Source organism: Dicentrarchus labrax, unplaced genomic scaffold, assembly GCF_905237075.1.
Source record: "Dicentrarchus labrax unplaced genomic scaffold, dlabrax2021, whole genome shotgun sequence".
Lineage (NCBI taxonomy): Eukaryota > Metazoa > Chordata > Actinopteri > Moronidae > Dicentrarchus > Dicentrarchus labrax.
Genome location: NW_026136710.1, coordinates 1,739,611 through 1,761,052, shown reverse-complemented (window position 1 = coordinate 1,761,052; position 21,442 = coordinate 1,739,611). Strand labels below are relative to the sequence as shown.

Sequence of the window (21,442 nt, the reverse complement as noted above, 5' to 3'; positions counted from 1 at the left end):
CATAGATTTCAAGGGGAATCCGACCAAGTGGCAGGTATTAAATAACTATGTAGAAATCTTTCTAACATTGGATTTTTCAAATTAAAACAATATCACAATATATGGAATCATAACCTCTGTATCGGGATACATATCGTATCGCCAGATTCTTGCCAACATGCAGCTCTAGTTTTTAAATCGTTTATTTATCTTAAGAAGCTAAAGTATAAATTAAATAATACTTCATCCTCCAGTTTATACACAAACATTCAAAATCAGCACATCTGGAGATACGTGGTTTCAACTGGACAGGAAGGGGATTAAATTTAACAAATTAAGTAGAGTAAAAAGTGAAATGTTGGACTCTGAGATGTAGTGGAGTACAAGTATAAAGTAACATAAAATGGAAATACTCAGTGTTGATTTTGGCGCCCCCTGTGGACAAATACAGTAGAGTTTCCACCGCCTCATTTCGTTGAATTTGAGGGGAATCTGAGCCGGTGGTGGACATTAAACAATAACCATACAGAAATATCCAATCTTCTCTCTCTGATGGTCTCGTTTGTTTACGTAGGTCACATAAAGGCATCAATATTTAATCCAGAACCACATAAAAACTCCTTGTTTGGAGACATTTTCTGTGCTGACAGTGTGTGTTTATTGAGCAAGACTGCAGACACACACTATAAACAACATACAGGAAGTTACTCATCCAGACGTGACACCGTACATTAATAATACTCCCCTGTAAGGACCCCACAATGATTCATCCCACAGAGAATAAAGTGTTCAGTTTGAGTCTGAAACACAGGAGGTTTTTGGACAGTGTGAGACAGTTTTATCTTCTGCTGTTAGCCAGCGCTGGTGTGTGTCTGTGTGTGTGTGTGTCTGTGTGTGTCTGTGTGTGTGTGTGTGTGTGTGAGTGACTGCTTACATAATCAACCACTTGTAAACAAGAGAGCAGAGGCACTGTATGGGCAGCTTTTATTTCCTGTGAGCCTGAAGGAATTTAAGCACAGAATCGTTCAGCACTTCAGGTTCTTCTGTGTACAATAATAGACACACTGAATCTGAGTGATTTACCCTATAAAGAGATAATCCCTTCAAAATAAGAGACCAAAGCAACGTCATCCCTGGAGTTATTGATATTCTGATTATTATCTTGACTCATTTTGATTCTCTGTCGTATCAGAAGCGACCAAAAGAGAGCGGAGATCAATTCCAAGGTTTAATAATTGGCCTAGTTAGCTGTCACAGTCACAGCCGTACTGACAGGATAGTTAAACAGGGGGAACCGATTGATAGCAGAGGGTCACGGGGTTAGGGAAAATCAATAGGTTGTGTTCTTGTTGTTAGCATGAATTTGAACATAAGACAACAGATTGAGGCATAAAATCTGATTCAATTAAGTCTTGGTGAGCAAAAAAGGATAGATTTAATGGCTCTAATGGATTTAATGTGTGCAGCGAGGCCTCGAGGGGCTCCGGAGACATAAAGGCTGGACCGACGGGGGGGAAAGTCCAACACATCAAAAATCAATAGATTTCTTCCATTTGGGAGGAGAAATGTGCTCAGTAGCTCGTGTCAGTGTGAGTAGACGAAAGGCCACAGAGTCAGTAGGTGTCGGATCAATAAACGTCTCCCTCTTGAATGTGCACTGAATTATTAGACCGGAATAATACTTTACTTTGAGACATGTAGACTTGATGCAGTAGGTTTGCTTCAACAAATATGACAGAAAGTTATTTTTATAAAAGTAAACCTACTGCAGCTTTAAAGGACCAGTGTGCAGGAGATTACAAACCCCTCGCCTCACTCTCATGTTCCAAGCATGAAGGAGGAACTATGGTGGACCTTCAAAGGATAATTATGTTCTGATATTTCATATTTTTAATGTCAAAAAGCCCAAAAGCAACGATGAAAGTACATTATGTCTCCTTCCTCTTCGCCATAGAGCGCCATTGTTGTACAAAAACTATTGAAAACACATCAGTGAGCCACACTGTTCATTCGTTTCCATGAACACACACTGTTTTGTTTACATGTGCAGACGTGTAAACAAGGTCTTTTCTGGTTTCGCTCAGGTTTTTGTGGATTTGTTTGAATATGTCGTTATTGAATTAACCTGAAATAGACCAGAAAAGGTTCCAGTATCCTGATTCAGTGCAACACTAAACACAACATGACCCCGATTATTGATTATTCTTTAATCCATTTCAACATTTGAAGATATTTTGAGCTCATTGTTAAGTGTTCTGGCATTTCACACAAACAAACTCTAAAAACAAATGTTTGAATCAATCTGTTTGAGTTATGACAACTTAAAATTAAATTATATTCAACTAATGTTATTACATTGAGTTTTGCGAATTAGCTTTTTCCTCTACAATAAAGGTATTTTAATGACCACTTAATTAATAATTGGTTGTATTTGGGTTGATTAGGCTGCACTGTAAAACCAGTTAATTTAACTCCAAACATTGTTGAAACTGATTAGATAAAACATTTTAAGTACAACAAACTCAATTTTGTAACATAAAAAAACATTCTTGATCAAGTAGCTTTAGTCTTATTTGTAACTTATTATGGACTCATTGAAATGTTTGCAACTTAAAAGGTTTATTTAAATCAATTAAATTATGATATTTATCTTGCAACCATGCATTTAATTAAGTGGTGATCCTCTGAATTACCTTGTGGAGTTCACCTGTATTCTGCAAAGACCGACCTCTGATTGGCTCTGACCCTCACATTTACTAATTAACTCGAACCATCTCACTCCTCATTCCTAAACCCAACCAACCAAATCGACACAGGAAACAAATACTCACAAGAGCACCAAATGTGGATTAATCCTCCGGTTAAAATAGTCCCTGACATCTGCACTATGTCCTCCTGTTTGTTTGATAAAAACTACAGTGAGCTGCTGTTTTAGGAAATGACTAAAAATGATATATTTGTGATCTTCAGTAGGAACCAGCGGGCTTGGATCTGTGAGCAGGAAGTCAGGAAGTATTAAGAGACGGACGAACACGTTGGTTTAAGACTTTTATTGGATTTATTGATAATTAATCATCAACCTTTAACAAAAGAAATATAAAATGTTGTTTCCTCAAATAAAATCATATAAAATGTTGGAACTATGTGATCTGAGATGAACCAGATTACAGCTCTATCCAGACGCTGCAATCTGTCCAGATTAGTTTTTGACACTTTTCCGACGCCGCCAAAAAAAAAAGGTTTGATACCCAGAATGCAACAGGAAACACACAGATTACACAGCAGGATTAGTTCACACCTAATCTGCACATATCAGACACAATTTAATCCTGCTTCCATAGTGGAAATAATCACAGTTGAGGTGATATAATCCAGACATAATCCGGCTGTAATCCAAGAATTATCAACAACAGCCTCTGTTTGACCTTTAAAGACCAACGAGGAGGGATCCTCCTGTACAGCATGTAATGAGTTTATATTTCTATAAATTCAAAACATATATGAAAGTGGATTTAAAGGGTCACACTTTAAATAATAATCTTCATAACCAATAAAACTGCAATGAAATCAACACTGCTCTTAATGATCTGGTATGAACAGTAGCTTATGTGAGAGAGAGAGAGAGAGAGAGAGAGAGAGAGAGAGAGAGAGAGAGCTTGTCGTTTATTAGCTCTGTTATGAGACCAGAGTTGATCATAAAACACTTTTTTTTTAAATGAACTGCGTCATCTTATTATCTCGTTAGCGACTGGTCTAATTAGCTTCCATCAGGGCAGTTAACCATCTCGTTAGAAAGCTTTTCTCCTATTATTAATCAAATCATCTTCAACCCCTGAAAACAAACTAATCAGCAAAGTACAGAGCAAACAGAAAGAGGTTGTAACTGACTAGTGTAACTTACAGTGGTTACACTGTTTCTCGGGGTTGCACAGGTGAATTTCTGTCTCTTTTCCTGGTGCAATCGGGCTCCTAGAGGTGTTGCAAGGTGTATTTTGTACCATTAACCGTTTCCTCCTGCTGCCAGTGTTTATGCTATGCAAAGCTAACCACCTCCTGAACTATTTATGTAAAGCACATAATAGTTAAATAAACTATATTATTGCTGTATATTATTTTTAATGGTCCTCGTTAGGGTTTAAACTGTGACATAAAGAGTAAAAACTGGTGTTTTAAATATGCTTAATGTGTGTTTATTGGCTGCTTTCTGGATTATTTTCTGGTTGAGATGAAAGTATAATTTAATAACAGCCTTGTTTTCAGTGGATATGTTGTATTTGTGTGCCTGTGTAGGTGATAGAGAGTAGGGATTACCTCTTTGTGCCCTCTGGACCTTTGCATTCCTCCTCTCTACATGCAACTATAGCTTACAGCCTTACCAGCCCAACACATGACAAAAATGCCTTGGTCAGTGGTTTCCTTTGATAGTTAAAATGCTTACAGGCAGGCCAGAGGGGCCGGCGGCGTTTCCAGGCTATGCGATGACCCGGTGGCTTTGGCACGGGCCAACTGTGATGACGAGAGGCTTTCTATTGTGCTGTGAGCCTCTACGTTTGGCCTTTGCCAGAGTATAAAAGCTCGGGTCGAGCGTTGAAGGGACCAGCACGAGCCAGCCTCCCTCACACGGCACTGCAAGCTATACTAACGCAGGTAAGGACACACAGACGCAGACATACGCAGCAGAACATCCATCATAGTACAGGGGGACAACCACGCATCCAGAGCCAGGGCCCACTCCCTGCCCACCACACCCAGGCGAACCACCCTCAGCCTGGGGGCGGGGAGGGGGAAAGGCCCAAATGAGCCTCCCACATAAACAGCAGTTAGTCCAAATCCCCAAAAACATACCTACAAGCCCTCCGACAATGTCACCGCCACGCTCACTCCTCCTTCCCTTTCACTGTCTCCTCTGCAGTCCTGTCACTTCCATTTACACCTCTATTTCTGTTCATCCCCTTGTCTCTTCCTCCATCTCTCACCCAGACTCTCCTGAAGCCCCTCACCATGTCTCAGACCGCCAAGTCCGCCTCCAGCCAGGGCACCGATGCCAAGGACAAGGGAGCCCCAGCCCCCGCTGCCTCCAGCAAGGCCACCAAGACCGGCGAGCCCGGCATGGGATCCTACAGAGTGAGTCACCGCGGCGTTAGTCTGCACAGACCGCCTTTTCTACACAATGTGTACATTTAGTTTGATTTAAAGGGCCAGTTCAACAATGTCACATCACTCTGAGCCGGTTATTTTCTCAGGTTTTCAGATGAGTTTTGATGCTTTTAGCAGAAAAATATTATTGTGTAAAGCAGATCATCGTTTAGATTAGTTTCCTACATACCAATTAATTTATTCAGTGGATTTAACGGGGTTGTTGACTGTGATGGAAGAAGTATTCAGATCTTTCACTGAAGTACAGAAGCAATAGCGGTAGAGCTAACATTAAATAGTTTATATACTGTTTGGTAGTGTTATATTTAATCCAACTAAAACACTACCAGAATATATTTTCTCATGTTTTTGTGGATAAAATCCATCTGTAAAAGAAATGCAGTGCAGTTAAAAGTTGAATATTTTCCTCTGAAGTTTGGTGGTGTAACTTGTGATATCTCCTCTGTGCAGATCATGATGTTCGACCAGGAGAACTTCCAGGGCAGGATGATCGAGGTCCAGAATGAGTGTATGAACGTGTGTGACCGTGGCATGGATAGAGTGCGTAGTATCATTGTGGAGTGCGGCCCGTAAGTGGACACACAAACCGGATTTAACCACACAAGCTGTTCACGCTCTCTCTGTTCACACCTGCTGTCTTTCCCTCTAATTCTTCTCTCCTGTGCTCTCTCCTCCCCTTGTGACCCCCCTGTGCCTGGCCGACCCCCTCCTCCAGCTTTGTTGCCTTTGAGCAGACTAACTTCCGTGGGGAGATGTTCATCCTGGAGAAGGGAGAGTATCCTCGCTGGGATACCTGGAGCAACTCCTACCGCAGCGACTGCCTCATGTCCCTCAGGCCCATCCGCATGGTTCGTTTAACGCTGTATTCATTCTCAGAGACACAGACAGTCAATATACTTTCATATATGACACAGAAAAGCTGCAAGTCTTAACATTTGAGAGGCTGGAAGCAGCAAATGTTTTGGCATTTTTGCTTGAAAAATGAGTAAAGTAATTAACACTACAGAATAATTGACAAATTGTTTCACTCTAGAGGCAACTTTGATACTTTTACATCCAAAAATGTCAGTTATAGCCAGCAAAGGTTCTGTTTCCACCCAAAGGAGAAGGATTTATTATCTGTACGGTGGCCTTTTGGGACATTTATCTAATTTCACATGCTAGTATTGTGTTTAAAAGCCACTGGATCATGAAACTCAGTAGGATTCATCATCTGGATGCCACCAAAGCCTGCACCAAATTTCATATCAATCCATCCCGTAATGCCGACATATTTCTGAGGGTGCGACCAGCAGCGGCGCCCCGAGAGCCACAGCATGGCTACAGCACGAAGACAGGAGCATCATTAATTCACATGCAGATGATGTAACATGAGGACTAACTCTTAATGCCTCATTTCCTCCCTGCAGGACAGCATGGAGCACAAGATCTGCCTGTATGAGCTCTCTGACTTCAAGGGCAACAAGATGGAGATCCAGGAGGATGATGTGCCCACCCTCTGGGCGCACGGCTTCTGCGACAGAGTGGGCAGCGTGAGGGTGCCCGGAGGATCGTGAGTACACACAAACACACTGAAATGAATGAATCCAGTAGCAGAGGATCAAGGCTTGTGTTTTTTAATGAGAGAAGCCTGGAAGCAAATCTATCGGCTCATTTTCCATATATAAATAAAATGGAGGCTGTGTACTGGAAACACCACAGGCCTCCAGACTTCCACTACAATGTGGTTGTTCATAGAGAGTACGGTGACATGTCATCACAAGGCTTAAAGCTGACTGCGGGATGAGTTGTTTGTTGACAAATTTGTATTTTTAGCCAGAAATGGTTCTTCATATTTTCATGCTTTCAAGGTCTCACAGTAAAATCCACATTGACTGATTTGGACTGTTCCACCACAGGCCTCCAGAACAGCTCTTTAAACACCAGTAGAGCCTCAGAAATGGCCCTTACAGCCTCCTCAGTGACCACAGAACCTCCTGAAGGACTTCTAGGACTTTCTAAAAAACCTCTAGACCACTATAGCATCTTATAAGAACCTTATAACATCCTCATTGACCTCCAGAATCTCATTAAATGACACTAGAGCCTTCTAAGGGAACCTAGAACCTCCTCAGTGACCACAGAACCTCCCAAAGTATTTCTAGGACTTTCTAAAGAACCTCTAGGACCTCCTAAAGGAGCTCTAGTCTCAGAAATCCTTTAATATGAAAGCAGTAGAGTAGCCACATGATAAAGATCCTATAATAGAGCAACATAAACACATTAAGGTCGGTGTAAAGCATTATGTGGACTATGAACTGACTCTCTCTCTCTGTCTCTCAGCTGGGTGGGTTACCAGTACCCCGGATACAGAGGCTACCAGTACCTGTTCGAGTGCGGTGACTACAGACACTACAACGACTTCTGCGCCTTCCAGCCCCAGATCCAGTCCATGCGTCGTATCAGGGACATGCAGTTCCACCAGAGAGGATGCTTCACCTTCACCTCCGCCAGCAAGTGAGCGACGCCTTCCGGCCGCCTGGCGCTGCGGTAGCCCCCTGCAGCCCTCTCAGCTTTTTATTTCTCCAAAACGCCCAACCCCTTTCCCAAAATCTCCACCATCATCACTCCATCCCGAAAGGAAAGACAGAATGAGAGCAAATCACACGGGACAACCTTAACTGACTTTTTATGGTGCTAAAAAATAAACATGTTGTGAAAGACCTGAAACCTCCGTGGCTGGATTACATTTATTCTTTGTGTATATAATGAATGGTGTGTGGGTGGTTTACTTTTTAAATATATGTTCACCTCTAAAGGCAGATCTAGCACTGTAAGTGTGTCTGTGGTAGACTGAGTGCAAGCTACTTTTACATTCAACTAAATTATATTCTTTTAAACCTAAAATAAAAACATTGACTTACCAATAGTACCAATAGTAGTCAATATAGTGTTACAGACTTACTTTAAGTCCAAATATGAATAGATCTGGGATATCATATATGATATGAAATTGAATAATGTATTTCTTACATGTGTTAAAACCAAAATGAAGAAATATTAACAAAAAACTGACAAATCATGACAGTAAAAGACCGTAAATATTAAATAGGTTAAAGTTTCTGTAACAGTAAAATGTAGTAAAGTGATATATAAGTCAAGGTAATAATGGTGAAATTAAAATATCCCCCCGGTTGAGAACCACTGCTGTAAACTGTAAAGGGCTTAAAGGAGCATGTGTAGGATTTAGTGACATCTAGTGGTGAGACTGCAGACTTGCAACCGACTAAACATCTTTTAGTCAACCATGGAGAAGGTAGGAGAAACTACGGTGGCTGTATGTACATTAATAAATATATAACTATATGTTTAGTTAAACAAACAGGAGGTGGTGGAGTATGTGAGTCGCTCCTCTGTGGGACGTATCGAGGGACAATCTTCATCAATATGTTTAACAGGATGTTTAATGTTGTTTTATGGAGGTTAAATCAGAAATATTTGCATCATCTTTTAATAAAATGACTAAATATATCATAATTCAACTGAATGAAAAACCTGAAACACACATTTGAGTTTATGTCACCTCCTGTTAATTTGGTGCCTTCAGTGGTCCTCATAAATTGTAGGATAATGTGGTTGCGTTGCTGTATTTGAGTATTTTAACAAATAGACTTTAAACCTGCAGCTGATTTCTGATTTTAATATTTTTAATCTATTAATGTCCAACATTTAACAATAAAATGCCAGAACAAAGGATTATTTTGAGAGAATACCTCCTAAAATGACCTCAGCAACCACTAGAACTGCATTATGGGATTCAGGGGAGAATATCGACGATTCAGATTTTAGAATATTTAAAGTGAGTGAAGTTTTAGGATATATACGCTTGGATGGTGAAATAAACTTTATTAAACTGAATTAGTGATGAATCATACACAAGGACGAAATTTAGATTTCAGAGGTGGGGGGGAGGGGGGCACAAGTATTTTTAATAAAACTCTTTCAGTTCACTGTGTTTTCTAGTAGTTCTTCTAGTTTTCTATTGCTACTTTTAAGTAATAATAATAATAATTATAATACATTTTATTTATCAGCACTTTCAATAAAACTCAAAGACACTTTACAAGATTATTGAGAGCTTTGTAATTGATGAGGAGGATCTTGAAGTGGACATGCTGCTTTACTGGGAGCCAGTGAAGGTGTTGCAGGATGGGTGTAACGCATTTCTTTGAGTAACTTACACTTTGACTTCTAAAGAAGTCTCTCATGTCCACTTTTCTTTTTTTAGACATCCTGGCTGCACCTAATTACCAAACACACACACACACACACACACACACACAGGACACCGATTCAAACGTTAACGTCAGATCATCAATTCCCCCAGTTTGGGATCAATAAAGTCGATCATATCTTATCTTATTCTTTAGAAAGGCAAGTAAACAAGCATTCTTAAACCAACAACAGAACCTGAAACACAACCATTCACAATGAACTCCTCACTCAATGTCACTCAGACTTCCTCTTCTGACGCTGCACAGAGCTCCCGCCCCTGAATTCCGATAATTCCGACGGCACGTAAAGGCAGCACCGCGCTTCATATAACCGCTCATTGACACAAACAGCGACGGTCGGAAACATGGCGGCTCTTCTCTCAGCGAGGAAAGGTGAGACAACCAACCGACCACAACCACAAACACAACCACGGTTAGCTTTATCTGAGCCGGTCACCTGTACGGGGCTGAATGTCTGCTAGCTGTGGCTAACGACGGGGTTCAGTGGCTGTTAGCTCCTCGGCTACATAAGGTTGTAAGTTAGCCGGCTAGCTGCGATCAATAACGTATCGATAAGTGGTTATGACGAGAGGAAGAGGAGCTGGAGTGGTTGTCGCAGAGTTTAACTGCTGTTCTGGTTCCTGTGAGGTTTCCTTTTTTAAAGCTGACTGTGTGAGATGAAGGTGACTGATGATGATGAAGATGAAGTTCACCTTTCACCTAAATAACCTAAAGCTAACCGGTGAGCTGCTGCTGCCTTCAAAGACCGTCGGACAAATATATATCTGTCTAAAAAACAATAACAAACTGTCTAAAAATAATAACAAACTTTATAAAAATAATAACAAACTTTATAAAAAAATAACAAACTGTATAAAAAAATAACAAACTTTATAAAAATAATAACAAACTTTATAAAAATAATAACAAACTGTCTAAAAATAATAACAAAGTTTCTAAAAATAATAAACTGTCTAAAAATAATAACAAACTTTATGAAAATAATAACAAACTTTATAAAAAATAACAAACTTTATAAAAATAATAACAAACTGTATAAAAATAATAACAAAGTTTCTTAAAAATAATAACAAACTTTATAAAAATAATAACAAACTTTATAAAAATAATAACAAACTGTATAAAAAATAACAAACTGTATAAAAAATAACAAACTTTATAAAAATAATAACAAACTTTATAAAAATAATAACAAACTGTCTAAAAATAATAACAAAGTTTCTAAAAATAATAACAAACTTTATAAAAATAATAACAAACTTTATAAAAATAATAACAAACTGTCTAAAAATAATAACAAACTTTATAAAAATAATAACAAACTTTATAAAAAATAACAAACTTTATAAAAATAATAACAAACTGTATAAAAATAATAACAAAGTTTCTTAAAAATAATAACAAACTGTCTAAAAATAATAAACTGTCTAAAAATAATAACAAACTATAAAAATAATAACAAAGATTCTAAAAAATAATAACAAACTGTCTAAAAAATAATAACAAACTTTATAAAAAATAACAAACTTTATAAAAATAATAACAAAGTTTCTAAAAATAATAAACTTTATAAACAAAATCTTCATGACAAAAACCCACCCGACAGTTAAATAATGCAGATAAACCTGTTTAGAGTTACTTTAATAATATTAGTTTTGATTCCCTTCAACAGCAAACATGTAAATAAAAACAAGAGAACAGAAATGTCAATAAGATTTACTGATGTCAGTTTATTCTATAAAATAATAATAAAAAACAACCTGATAAAACTGATGTATTTTAAACTTGTAATCTGGCTAATAATTCCTGTATTCACTAAATGTAACTGTAATCTGATTACGTTTCTTTTCTGTAACTAATTAATTACAGTTACCTTTTTTTTGGTATCCTGATTACGTCACTCACTCACACGTAAGCCTGTAAATATGGTTTAATATGATTATTAACAGTGGTGGAAGAAGTATTTGGATCCTTAAGTAAAAGTACTGATACCACGCAGTGAAAATACTCCACTACAAGTAAAAGTAATATCAGTAAAATGTACTTTAAGTATGAAAATTAAGCTTTGTGACATATTTTACAGCTTTTTCCAAGAGAGTTTTTAAATAGTTTATTTAGATTAATAAGTAAAGGAACACTTCATCCTCCAGTTTATCACAAACACAGTCATACATGTTTTTACTGGACAGGAAGGGGATGAAAAAATTACAAATGTAATGGAGTAAAAAGCACAATATTTGTTTTTGTGTTGATTGTGACGCCCCCTGTGGACAAAAGCAGTAGTTTCTGCCGCCTAATTTAATTGATTTCAAGGGGAATCTGTGGCAGACATTAAGAATAACTGTATAGAAATCTCCAATATTCTCTGTGGGGTCGTGTTTGTTTATGTAGATCATATATTATATTATATTATGTTATATTATAAGTATATAATATTACATTTAATAACCAGTAAAAACTCCTTGTACTACCTTTTAAGGACTGTACTTGAGTAAATGTATCTACTTGAATTCCACCACTGATTATTAACCTTTTCTTATCCGGGCCGTTGACATAAGACATGTTGGATCTAGTACCCATACCATACATCATTAGAAAGTTTAGAATCTCGTCTATTTATTGATCAAAACGCTTTTGGGATACAATCACAACAGCGGGCACAATCGGCACCTCAAACTAGCGAGCAAGCCATCATAAAATTGAGCCAACTCACCAAAGAAGCCTCACTGTAATCCTGGAATCAGTAATAATCCAACAAAAACAGTCCTGTTTCATTACCAAAGGTCCAATATATCCACTCCAGTAAGATTTATTGTCCATCTACACGAGCACATAGAGTGATTCTGAGTGTTATCTTTTAAATGAGACCAAAACCATTCATATACTGCAAATGGTTGAAGAACAGCTTTTAATTTACTTTGGGTAAATGTTGTTTTTAGGCGTTTTTAGGTCATTTTACAGAAATGGTAAGAGGTTAAATACTAACATTTAACCCATAAAGTGTAAATATTCAGAGAAAAAGAGCTAGAGACTGTTTGCTACTTTAGCTTAAAAAGTCTCTCAAACAATGAATAAGATACATTTTCTATTGATCCATTAATGGATTAATCAACTAATATTTCAGCTCTAATGTTTATTATCGATTAATGAATTAAATGTCAGAAAATAGAGAAAAATCCCACTTTTTAAACCCCAGTGTGACCCCTTCCTATGACACAGTCATAGTCTCATAGTCTCCGTGGTAACCAGCCGCCTTTTTATAATCAGATTATTGATCATCTATCAGCATCGTGTTCTCTCGCCGCTCCCTGTTCTCGGCGTCCTGACAGCCTCGTTAAATCTGACCCCATCATAACAGATCAGATCTGAGCGTGAACTCTGTGAATCATTACACCCGTAATAACATCGTGTGACACTTCTGGCTCGCCGCCGGGCGTCTCCGGAGCCACAGCTGGGTCTCGCCGCTCAGACCGGTTCGTCACCTCGGAGAAACAAACCGGATCTGATCGGAGTGGACGTGTGTGGACACTGAAGTTTAAAGGCCGTTTTATTCTGTATTTCCTTTTTTAATCTCCTCGAGATTGATTTAAAAACCAACTTTATTGGGTAATTTATAGAAAATGTTGCTCTCATATTTATATTTATATTATTAAGGAAGACACAAGTGTTGGATCTGGACGAGGTATCAGCAGATAATCAATATTAAACGGGGATCAGGGGCCAAAAATACTCGATGAGGACTATTTACTGTGGTACCGTGATCTGTACCTGATTTAAGACCACGTGGTTTCTACTGTGGAAGTCCATTTCTACCAATGTGACATAAAAGAAGATTGTGTGAACTTTAACTGGACATAGTAAATCAGTATTTTGAGAACTTTTCTCATTATATTAACTTTCTTTCTGTCACATTGGTGGAAATGGACTTCCACAGTTGACACTGAGCTCGAGTGTGAACAGTCCTATCAGAGTCCCTGGCACTCTTCTGGCGCTGTAGACTAATATCCGTCATGCGGGTGCACTACAGCTCGCAGTGTGAGAGCAGTCGTTAATAAATCAGATCTGAGTCACATAAGCAAACCCTTTACCGCATGTCACCCCCCTCTCCCTCTCTCTTTCCCCACTTTCCTGTCTTTCTACCACCACTAATATCAAATAAAGCCAATAAAAGCCTAATAAATAAAGTCTGAGGGCCTCGTCTTAGACACGGCATAACTTGGTGCACAGCCGGGTTTCACTGATTGTCTCTGACCCACAACGTTGTTATTTTCTGCACCCTTTCAGACTCTCTCTCCTGGTTAGTTCTGCAGATCATAAACAGAGTAACGTTTGCAGGTGATGGCGCTGGATGAATTGTGAGAGTTAGTACGGTTCCACCTGAGGGGAACGTGAATGTTTGACAGCTCGTCTTATATTGCTTCTGGGAGATTTCAGTCCGACATCGCGGGTCCACGTTGCGATCACTGAACTGAGATCTGTTTCTGTCCCTCAGCTCTCGGCTCGTGTCTTCGAGGTTGTCGAGGTCTGTCTCAACTCGCCGAGTTACCGGACACTCATCAGCTCCTCAGACAGACCTGCAGAGACTACGCCGACAGAGAGCTGAACCCCATCGCTGCCAGACTGGACAAAGAGCATTCCTACCCAGCCAAACAGGTACGCACACACACACACACACACACACACACACACACACACACACACACACACACACAGGTGAACAATGTGATGCTTTGTGAGTTATGAGTTGAAATTTGATCCTGGTTTTATTGTTGTAGTTCAGTGTTTACAGGCCAAGATAAGAACCAAGGAGGTGGTTTATGAATCAAATGTTTGACATGACGATGTGAACGGTGTTTCTGGTTTACGGTTCGGCACCAAACTCTGTACTTTTAAGGGCACTGACCGAATTACATCTGTAATATGGAGCACTGATTCAACGTTAGGTTGATCCTGTGCTTTCAGGTAATGAAACCACTGGCTCTGTGACTCTCAATAAGTCGGTATCCTTGTGTGAAATAATGAATGTAATTGGGAAGATCCCCAGATACCCTGGTTAGGTTTGGCCTCCAGTTTCAGGCTGTGATGTCTGGATGTTGGCAGGTGATCAACTTATGGCCATGTTTACTGACTTAACTTGATTGTTATTATTCATATCAGATCCAAAACCATCAGTACTTAAACTGTAAATGGTCCAGTTGTGAATTATCAGTTGATCCACTTTACAGAGAGTTTCAGCTCATTGTTTATGTCTCAGTGTCGTTTTCACTGTAAATAACCTGCTCAGCAGCAAACAGCTGGAGACCAACTGGTGAACATAGGGGAGCAGATATTTCCCTCAGGAGTTGGTGAAGACCAAAAACAGAGCGAATACTGAACTGACCCGACCCTAAATGATGATTATGTTGCTCTGTGTAAGTGAGCAACAAAATGTGACTAACTGCTGCCCCCCAGTGGTCAGAATAATCAGGTTTAAGGTGTCAAACACACGACTGTCGATTGCTCTGTCGACTGTTCAGATCCAGGAGTTGGGGGCGATGGGGGTGATGGCCATAGAGGTGCCAGAGGAGCTGGGTGGAGCTGGGATGGACTATCTGGCGTACAGTCTGGCTATGGAGGAAATCAGCAGAGGCTGCGCCAGCACCGGTGTGGTGGTCTCCGTGAACAACGTGAGTACAGTCTGAGAGCGTAGATACACACTGTGAATATAACCGGTGTAATACTCAGTTCAACCGCCCGCTGTGGGCTCTGTGATTCTCTTCCTAGTCTCTCTACATCGGGCCCATATTGAAGTTTGGTAGCGAAGAACAAAAACAGCAGTGGATCACACCGTTCACCACCGGAGAGAAGGTGGGCTGCTTCGCCCTCAGCGAGCCAGGTAAACGAAGCTTAAAGCAGTAGTGCCAACATCAGGTATAACTATATAGAAACTTTATAGAAATAGCCAATGTAGCAAGTTTTAAGAAGATTTTTTTTAAAAAACCTGTTAAAAAGTGGATTTTTTCTGTATTTTCTTACATTTAATTAATTAACCAATAATAAACATTAGATCTGACATTTTAATCGTGTTCATCAGTTTTTAGTGTCTCCTGGTTTCTGTAGTTGTGTGTATGTGTGTATATAAATACATAACCAGCCGCAACGTACCACCGACAGTCCCTGGTTTTAGACCAGCAACGTGTTCGCTGGGAGGAGTTTTCCTGGCTGAGAGTCGGTTCTTTGGTTATTAAAACCTGAAGAACTGGTTCCAGGTTAGGCACCGGGTCCAAACCGGCCCTCAAACTGTCTTAGTGGAAGAGTGAATGAACCCTGGTACTGAAAACAACATCTGATAGACTTTTAGAACACTTTCCCTGATCCCACAGACTGAAACTGGTTCCTTTTATAAAGTGATTGAATGATTTGTTGCCAGGTAACGGCAGTGACGCGGGCGCAGCCTCCACAACAGCTCGTCAGGACGGCGATGAGTGGGTCCTGAACGGAACCAAAGCCTGGATCACCAACAGCTGGGACGCCTCGGCCACTGTCGTGTTCGCCACCACGGACAAGAAACTCAAACACAAGGCATGACGCGGCACATTTTTTTTACGTTCAGATGACGGAGATAAAGAGTTCATTGTTCTGTAACAATGGGGATCTTTGTGCTTCTTCTTTTTATCTTCCGTGTGCAGGGAATCAGTGCGTTCCTGGTCCCCATGCCACACCCGGGCCTTTCTCTGGGGAAGAAGGAAGATAAGTTGGGCATCAAAGCCTCATCCACCGCCAACATCATCCTGGAGGACTGCAGGGTGCCGCTGGGCAACATGCTGGGCCCGCGTGGAGCCGGGTTCAAGATCGCAATGGTACCTTTTTTATTAAAAGCATTTCATTATGTGGAGACACTAATTTCAAAATAAGAGCTGAACTAAACATCACCTCAGTACTCAGGTAAACCTTTCAGAACCTGTTTAACACGGAAACGTCCCAGAGTGGAGTTTCCTGAATATCAACCACGCTTCTCGACTTACTCATCATGTGACTTTATTGGCTCTTCGTCCTGTTTAAACAGAAAACATTAATAACAATAAAAACAATAATGGTGCTAAGGTGCAGTTCTGTCCTTGTGAAAAGTTTCCTGAAGTTGCAGTGTTCACTTCCTGAACTTTATTGAACAATCATCATTCAGATGTTCAGCTCCCAGTAGAGTTAGAGAACTACAGCTTCACCTTCTAATGCAGTTTTGAACTGCAGGACAAAGTCAGACTGTATCTGTGTCTGTTCCAGTAAACAGTGAAGATGTTAATATAGATATAATACAGACTCACTCCCTCCAGCAAGATTATTATTTTTTAATCACTTTTTGTCTTTATATATCTTACATTAATAAATAAAACATCATACTTTAATTATTGTGACAGAAATTTCACTGAAAAACTATTAAAATTATGATGATGAGTTTTTTGGGGTTTGTACCAAACTAACATGTTTTTGTTAGATGCACTAAAAATCTTATAAATCGATATTTTTTTCCACTTTAAATGAGTCAATCTTTTAGAACTACTCCTTGAAATAAACATATCAAATATGTATCATATTTTGAGTATTTTAACCCTTTAAAGGCCAATATGTTTACACAACTCCGCTGTTGTGGAAATCTCAGTTTGTTTGGGACCAAGTCCATTTTGCTGCTGCTTCATCAATTCACATCATCATCAATGGCAATACGCACTTACTTCAGTAGCAAGGCACCCTCACACAAAAAGTAATGCCTAAAATTGAAAGCTTGTAGACCAAAATGAAACCTTAATATAAAGGAATGCATTAGTTTATGTAAAGACAGATTTGTGCGTAGGCTAATCTAAGGAACTAACGCCAGAATTCTAAACACAATGCAAAATTAATAACCTTTGGCAAGTTTGAGCTTCATTCATTGAATACAGCCAAAATAGCATGAAAATAAAAAATGGAATAGTAGAAAATGTTCCTAGGAACCTCTAAGGGTTAAATATGACGTCAGTAATAGAAATATTTGCTCTTTCATGTTGCAGCGGCTTAAAGACAGTTTGAGTTTGAGAGCTTGAGACCCCTGAACCGCCTCCGGATGCAGTCTTTATCCAAATATCCTGGAAATAATCCGACTAATGAAGACTGCAGAGGGGAAATGGATAAACACTGAACCACCCTAATAAACCTGAGACACTTCCTCCTCTAAAAATGTCTCTGTCTGTGTCACACAGCAAACTCTGGACAGTGGACGGATCGGCATCGCAGCTCAGGCTCTCGGTATCGCTCAGGCTTCTCTGGACTGCGCCGCCGACTACGCACACAAACGCACCGCGTTCGGATCCCCCATCGGCAAACTGCAGGCCATCCAGGTAAACCGCCGACCCGTCACACAGAACCAACGCGGGTCAGCTGACGGCTGATAGACGGGATGTGTTTCACTGTTTCATCAATATTAGAAAAGCAGCTGTAGCCGTCACCTCACCGTCACTACTCATCTTTTAATAACAATCAATAATATTTATTAATAATAATAATAATAATAATTATAACCAGTTATATAAAGAGCCGGATCAGCCGGGACCAGTTCACACATCCTGATTTTACACTCGTCAACAAAACGCCCTCAGATAGGAGCCGAGGGGACGACGGGGGGGAAACTCTCTCTCCAGACAGGAAGCAGCAAACTGGTAGTTACCATGGTAACAGGCGAAAAAATCTGTTCAGATTCTGACTTCAGAATATGTTTTATCTTTATGGATGATATTGATCAGTATACACTATCTTTATGGATGATATTGATCAGAATACACTGTATCTTTATGGATTATATTGATGATATTGATCAGTATACACTGTATCTTTATGGATGATATTGATCAGTATACACTGTATCTTTATGGATTATATTGATATTGATCAGTATACACTGTATCTTTATGGATTATATTGATGATATTGATCAGTATACACTGTATCTGTATGGATGATATTGATCAGTATACACTGTATCTTTATGGATGATATTGATCAGTATACACTGTATCTTTATGGATGATATTGATCAGAATACACTGTATCTGTATGGATGATATTGATCAGTATACACTGTATCTGTATGGATGATATTGATCAGTATACACTGTATCTTTATGGATGATATTGATCAGAATACACTGTATCTTTATGGATTATTGATCAGTATACACTGTATCTTTATGGATGATATTGATCCTGTATTGACAGTCAGACTGTGGACATATGACGGCCTTTAGCTCGTGTTTCTAGAGTTACGTGTTGTTACGGACACGTTAGGAATTGTTAAAATGTGATATTTCTTAAAGGGAGTTTGGTGCAGGGAGCTTTTAGTTGGATTCAAACTGTTAATATGGATCATTGTTAACGTTTAGTCTCCACTACAGAAACTCTAGCTAACTGCTGAAGGCTGATCAGGTTGTCTGACCTGTTGGTTACTTAAATCGAGTATTTCTCACATCCTTTAGTTTAAACTGGCGGACATGGCTGTGGCGATAGAGAGCGCTCGTCTGCTCACCTGGAAGGCGTCGCTCCTTCGAGACGCAAAGAAACCCTTCACCAAGGTACGCAGTCGCCTCTCGTCTTAACGGGTTCTTGCAGAGTGACGCGCATTAACCCGCCTCTGTTTTCCTACAGGAAGCCGCCATGGCCAAACTAGCGGCGTCTGAAGCCGCCACGTTCTGCTCCCATCAGGTAAGAAACCACCAACGAATGTAAAGATCCAGAGAAGAGAGACAAACATTTAATTTTTCTTTTCCGCTCTTTCAAATCAGGCCATCCAGGTTCTGGGGGGGATGGGTTATGTGGCGGACATGCCCGCCGAGAGGCACTACCGCGACGCTCGCATCACGGAGATCTACGAGGGCACCAGCGAGATCCAGAGGCTGGTCATTGCCGGCCAGTTACTGAAGGAATACCAGTCGTAGACGTGCTGCTGTCGGTGCCTTATACATACAATCACAGGTCTGGAATCAACCCGGAGACATCAGCTCGTCCTTAAAGAGAAGAAGATCAACTTTAATATGAGCTGTGGTGAAGATTTTTATATCGTTATAGATACAGAAGCTCATTAGAAATTCAGATGATTGTACGTGTCCATTATCTGCCGTCTCAAGGGAATTCAGGATATAACACAGAAAGCGAAATAACCTCAAACTCGTCTCCGCCGCCTTAAAAGGATATGAGTGCGTTGCCAGTTTAAAGGTTCAGTTCACCTACATTTAAGAAGAATAAAGGCCATATTCTCTCCTGGTGGTGTCGAGCCACACAGATAGTTCTGGTTATGTGTCCCTCTGTCTTGGTGCTCAGAGACCTTTTAAAAAAAATGTATTTAATGATATCTGATGCTAAAACTTCATTCTATGTAAATCTATATAGCAGCTGGTAACATATGAAAGGAACTGAACCAAGAACCGAACCCTTCTGGTTCCTTTAAAGATCAGTTTATGGGGACAGAAGGATTCAAATCGAAGCAGCAGAAAACCTGGTAGAATCATAGAAAAAAGATCCTTCTTACGGCTGCAGAATCATCATGATAACTTTTCTTCAGTATCAAAGTGATTCAGTGAGAGTCACACTGCAAACAGAAAGTGCTCATGGATAATTCAGCACTCTTTAATCAGTCCCTCCAGGATTTCTCTGGCTTCTTTTGGGGAGTTTTGATCTGATTTCACCGCAGATTTTCAAATTAAATTGCAAAAGATAAGAGAGGATAATAAAAGGCTTCATAAAGTCAGATCACCGTTTAAATCAAACTCATTTCACGTTGAGATGCAGTTTGTTATTTAGGCTTTTTGTTTTTCATTTCAGCTCCGAAATTACAGGAAAGTGAAAATTGTTCCACCACGACAAAAACATCAGGGAACTTTTACAGTAATTCTTCTTGGTAAACGTAAACTAATATACTTCCTCTCTGGGTTCAGTCGGGTCTCGGCTCTTCTGAACGACTTTATTATCTGTCTGATCATAAAGTAACAACATAACAGCTCAGAATCAGTTTATCTGCAGATGTTCAATAGTTTATTATCAGAATATGATAAATCAATCTTAAATCAAGAATTCATTTCCTCTGTTAAGTTCTGTGTTTTTGGGTGAACTGACCCTTTAAGACTTCACGAGGAACCACAGTGTTTGTGCCTCCTGTGAGAGGTTGAACCAGCAGAGGGCGACGGCGTGCCTTCACACAGACTCACACTGATCACGGGCATTGTGTTCTGGATGTGCTCAGTTGTTGACTGCAGTTTCACTCAGTGTGACACTAAGAGGTTGCGTGTGACGTTTAAAGACAGTCAGGAAATAACAGTGTGTCTGCGTTAATGGGCTGGAGCTCACTGACCCTCTTGTGCCTCAATAACTTGTACATATTTGAATGTAATTTATTGTGATGATGATAATAAAACACAACCTGCCACAGAGGAATCATGGATTTTATTTCACCATTGGAAAACAAACTTATTTCAATAAATTAGACATTTTCTAAGGAAGTTCTGGGCCTCAGGAGGAGACATACGAACACATTTTCTCTTATTTTTAAGAAATAATACGTCGAGTTCACCGCTGAAGATCCTCCTCTAGATACAGAACTTAAATATTAATTTCCCACCATATTTATCATCAATATATTAACATCTGATTATTCTGTGTTGAGCAGTTTTCATTCATTTTGTCCAGATGTTTTCTATCTTTACTCTCTTCTGGTGTTTGTCTCCAGTTATTACCCACGTCCCCGAGTGTTTGCACCCCTGCCCTGCTCTAGTGTTTGGGGGGATATTACCCGGGTAGGAGCGTGAGTTAACTTCCAGGAACATGAGAGGAATGTGTGTGTGTGTGTATGGAGGGCCCTCTGTTCTCTGCTCTCTCTTTCTGTTCCTGTTTCATTTTGAATGTGTTGCCATGGAAACACAGGGGATGTTAACCAGCGTTGGCGAGCTCCGGCTGTTCCTCTCCCTCCTCTTGTGTGTTGCTGTGTGTGTGTGTGTGCGTCCGAGCACGCTCTCCGGCCTTGTTGATCCACGTGA

General features: G+C 39.8%; 2 protein-coding genes and 1 long non-coding RNA gene across 3 annotated transcripts; 2 read left to right on the top strand and 1 right to left on the bottom strand.

The window, feature by feature from the left end:
• The first annotated feature begins 4,572 nt into the window (after window positions 1-4,572).
• On the top strand, window positions 4,573-7,845 carry crybb1 (crystallin, beta B1). Its single transcript, XM_051413246.1, has 6 exons — window positions 4,573-4,626; window positions 4,960-5,103; window positions 5,587-5,705; window positions 5,852-5,984; window positions 6,546-6,688; window positions 7,459-7,845. The coding sequence occupies exons 2-6, from the start codon at window positions 4,981-4,983 to the stop codon at window positions 7,634-7,636; spliced, it is 696 nt and encodes a 231-aa protein (XP_051269206.1). The 5' UTR covers window positions 4,573-4,626; window positions 4,960-4,980; the 3' UTR covers window positions 7,637-7,845.
• On the bottom strand, window positions 6,625-7,452 carry LOC127370829 (uncharacterized). Its single transcript, XR_007886294.1, has 2 exons — window positions 7,296-7,452; window positions 6,625-7,142 (listed from the first exon to the last, which is right to left on the bottom strand). It is a non-coding gene; the product is annotated as an uncharacterized LOC127370829 (long non-coding RNA).
• A 1,812-nt stretch (window positions 7,846-9,657) lies between the features above and the next one.
• On the top strand, window positions 9,658-20,843 carry acads (acyl-CoA dehydrogenase short chain). Its single transcript, XM_051412833.1, has 10 exons — window positions 9,658-9,782; window positions 13,903-14,063; window positions 14,927-15,076; window positions 15,174-15,285; window positions 15,820-15,971; window positions 16,079-16,249; window positions 17,624-17,761; window positions 18,893-18,988; window positions 19,062-19,118; window positions 19,199-20,843. The coding sequence occupies exons 1-10, from the start codon at window positions 9,755-9,757 to the stop codon at window positions 19,349-19,351; spliced, it is 1,218 nt and encodes a 405-aa protein (XP_051268793.1). The 5' UTR covers window positions 9,658-9,754; the 3' UTR covers window positions 19,352-20,843.
• The last annotated feature ends 599 nt before the right edge of the window (window positions 20,844-21,442 follow it).

Bases quoted from the DNA above. Each gene is read 5' to 3' on its own strand.
- crybb1 (XM_051413246.1), top strand. From the start codon at position 4,981: ATGTCTCAGACCGCCAAGTCCGCCTCCAGCCAGGGCACCGATGCCAAG. The intron at 5,104-5,586 runs GTGAGTCACCGC...TCCTCTGTGCAG, and splicing joins CCGGCATGGGATCCTACAGA to ATCATGATGTTCGACCAGGA. The intron at 5,985-6,545 runs GTTCGTTTAACG...TCCTCCCTGCAG, and splicing joins CCCTCAGGCCCATCCGCATG to GACAGCATGGAGCACAAGAT.
- acads (XM_051412833.1), top strand. From the start codon at position 9,755: ATGGCGGCTCTTCTCTCAGCGAGGAAAG. The intron at 14,064-14,926 runs GTACGCACACAC...TCGACTGTTCAG, and splicing joins ATTCCTACCCAGCCAAACAG to ATCCAGGAGTTGGGGGCGAT. The intron at 17,762-18,892 runs GTAAACCGCCGA...CACATCCTTTAG, and splicing joins GCAAACTGCAGGCCATCCAG to TTTAAACTGGCGGACATGGC.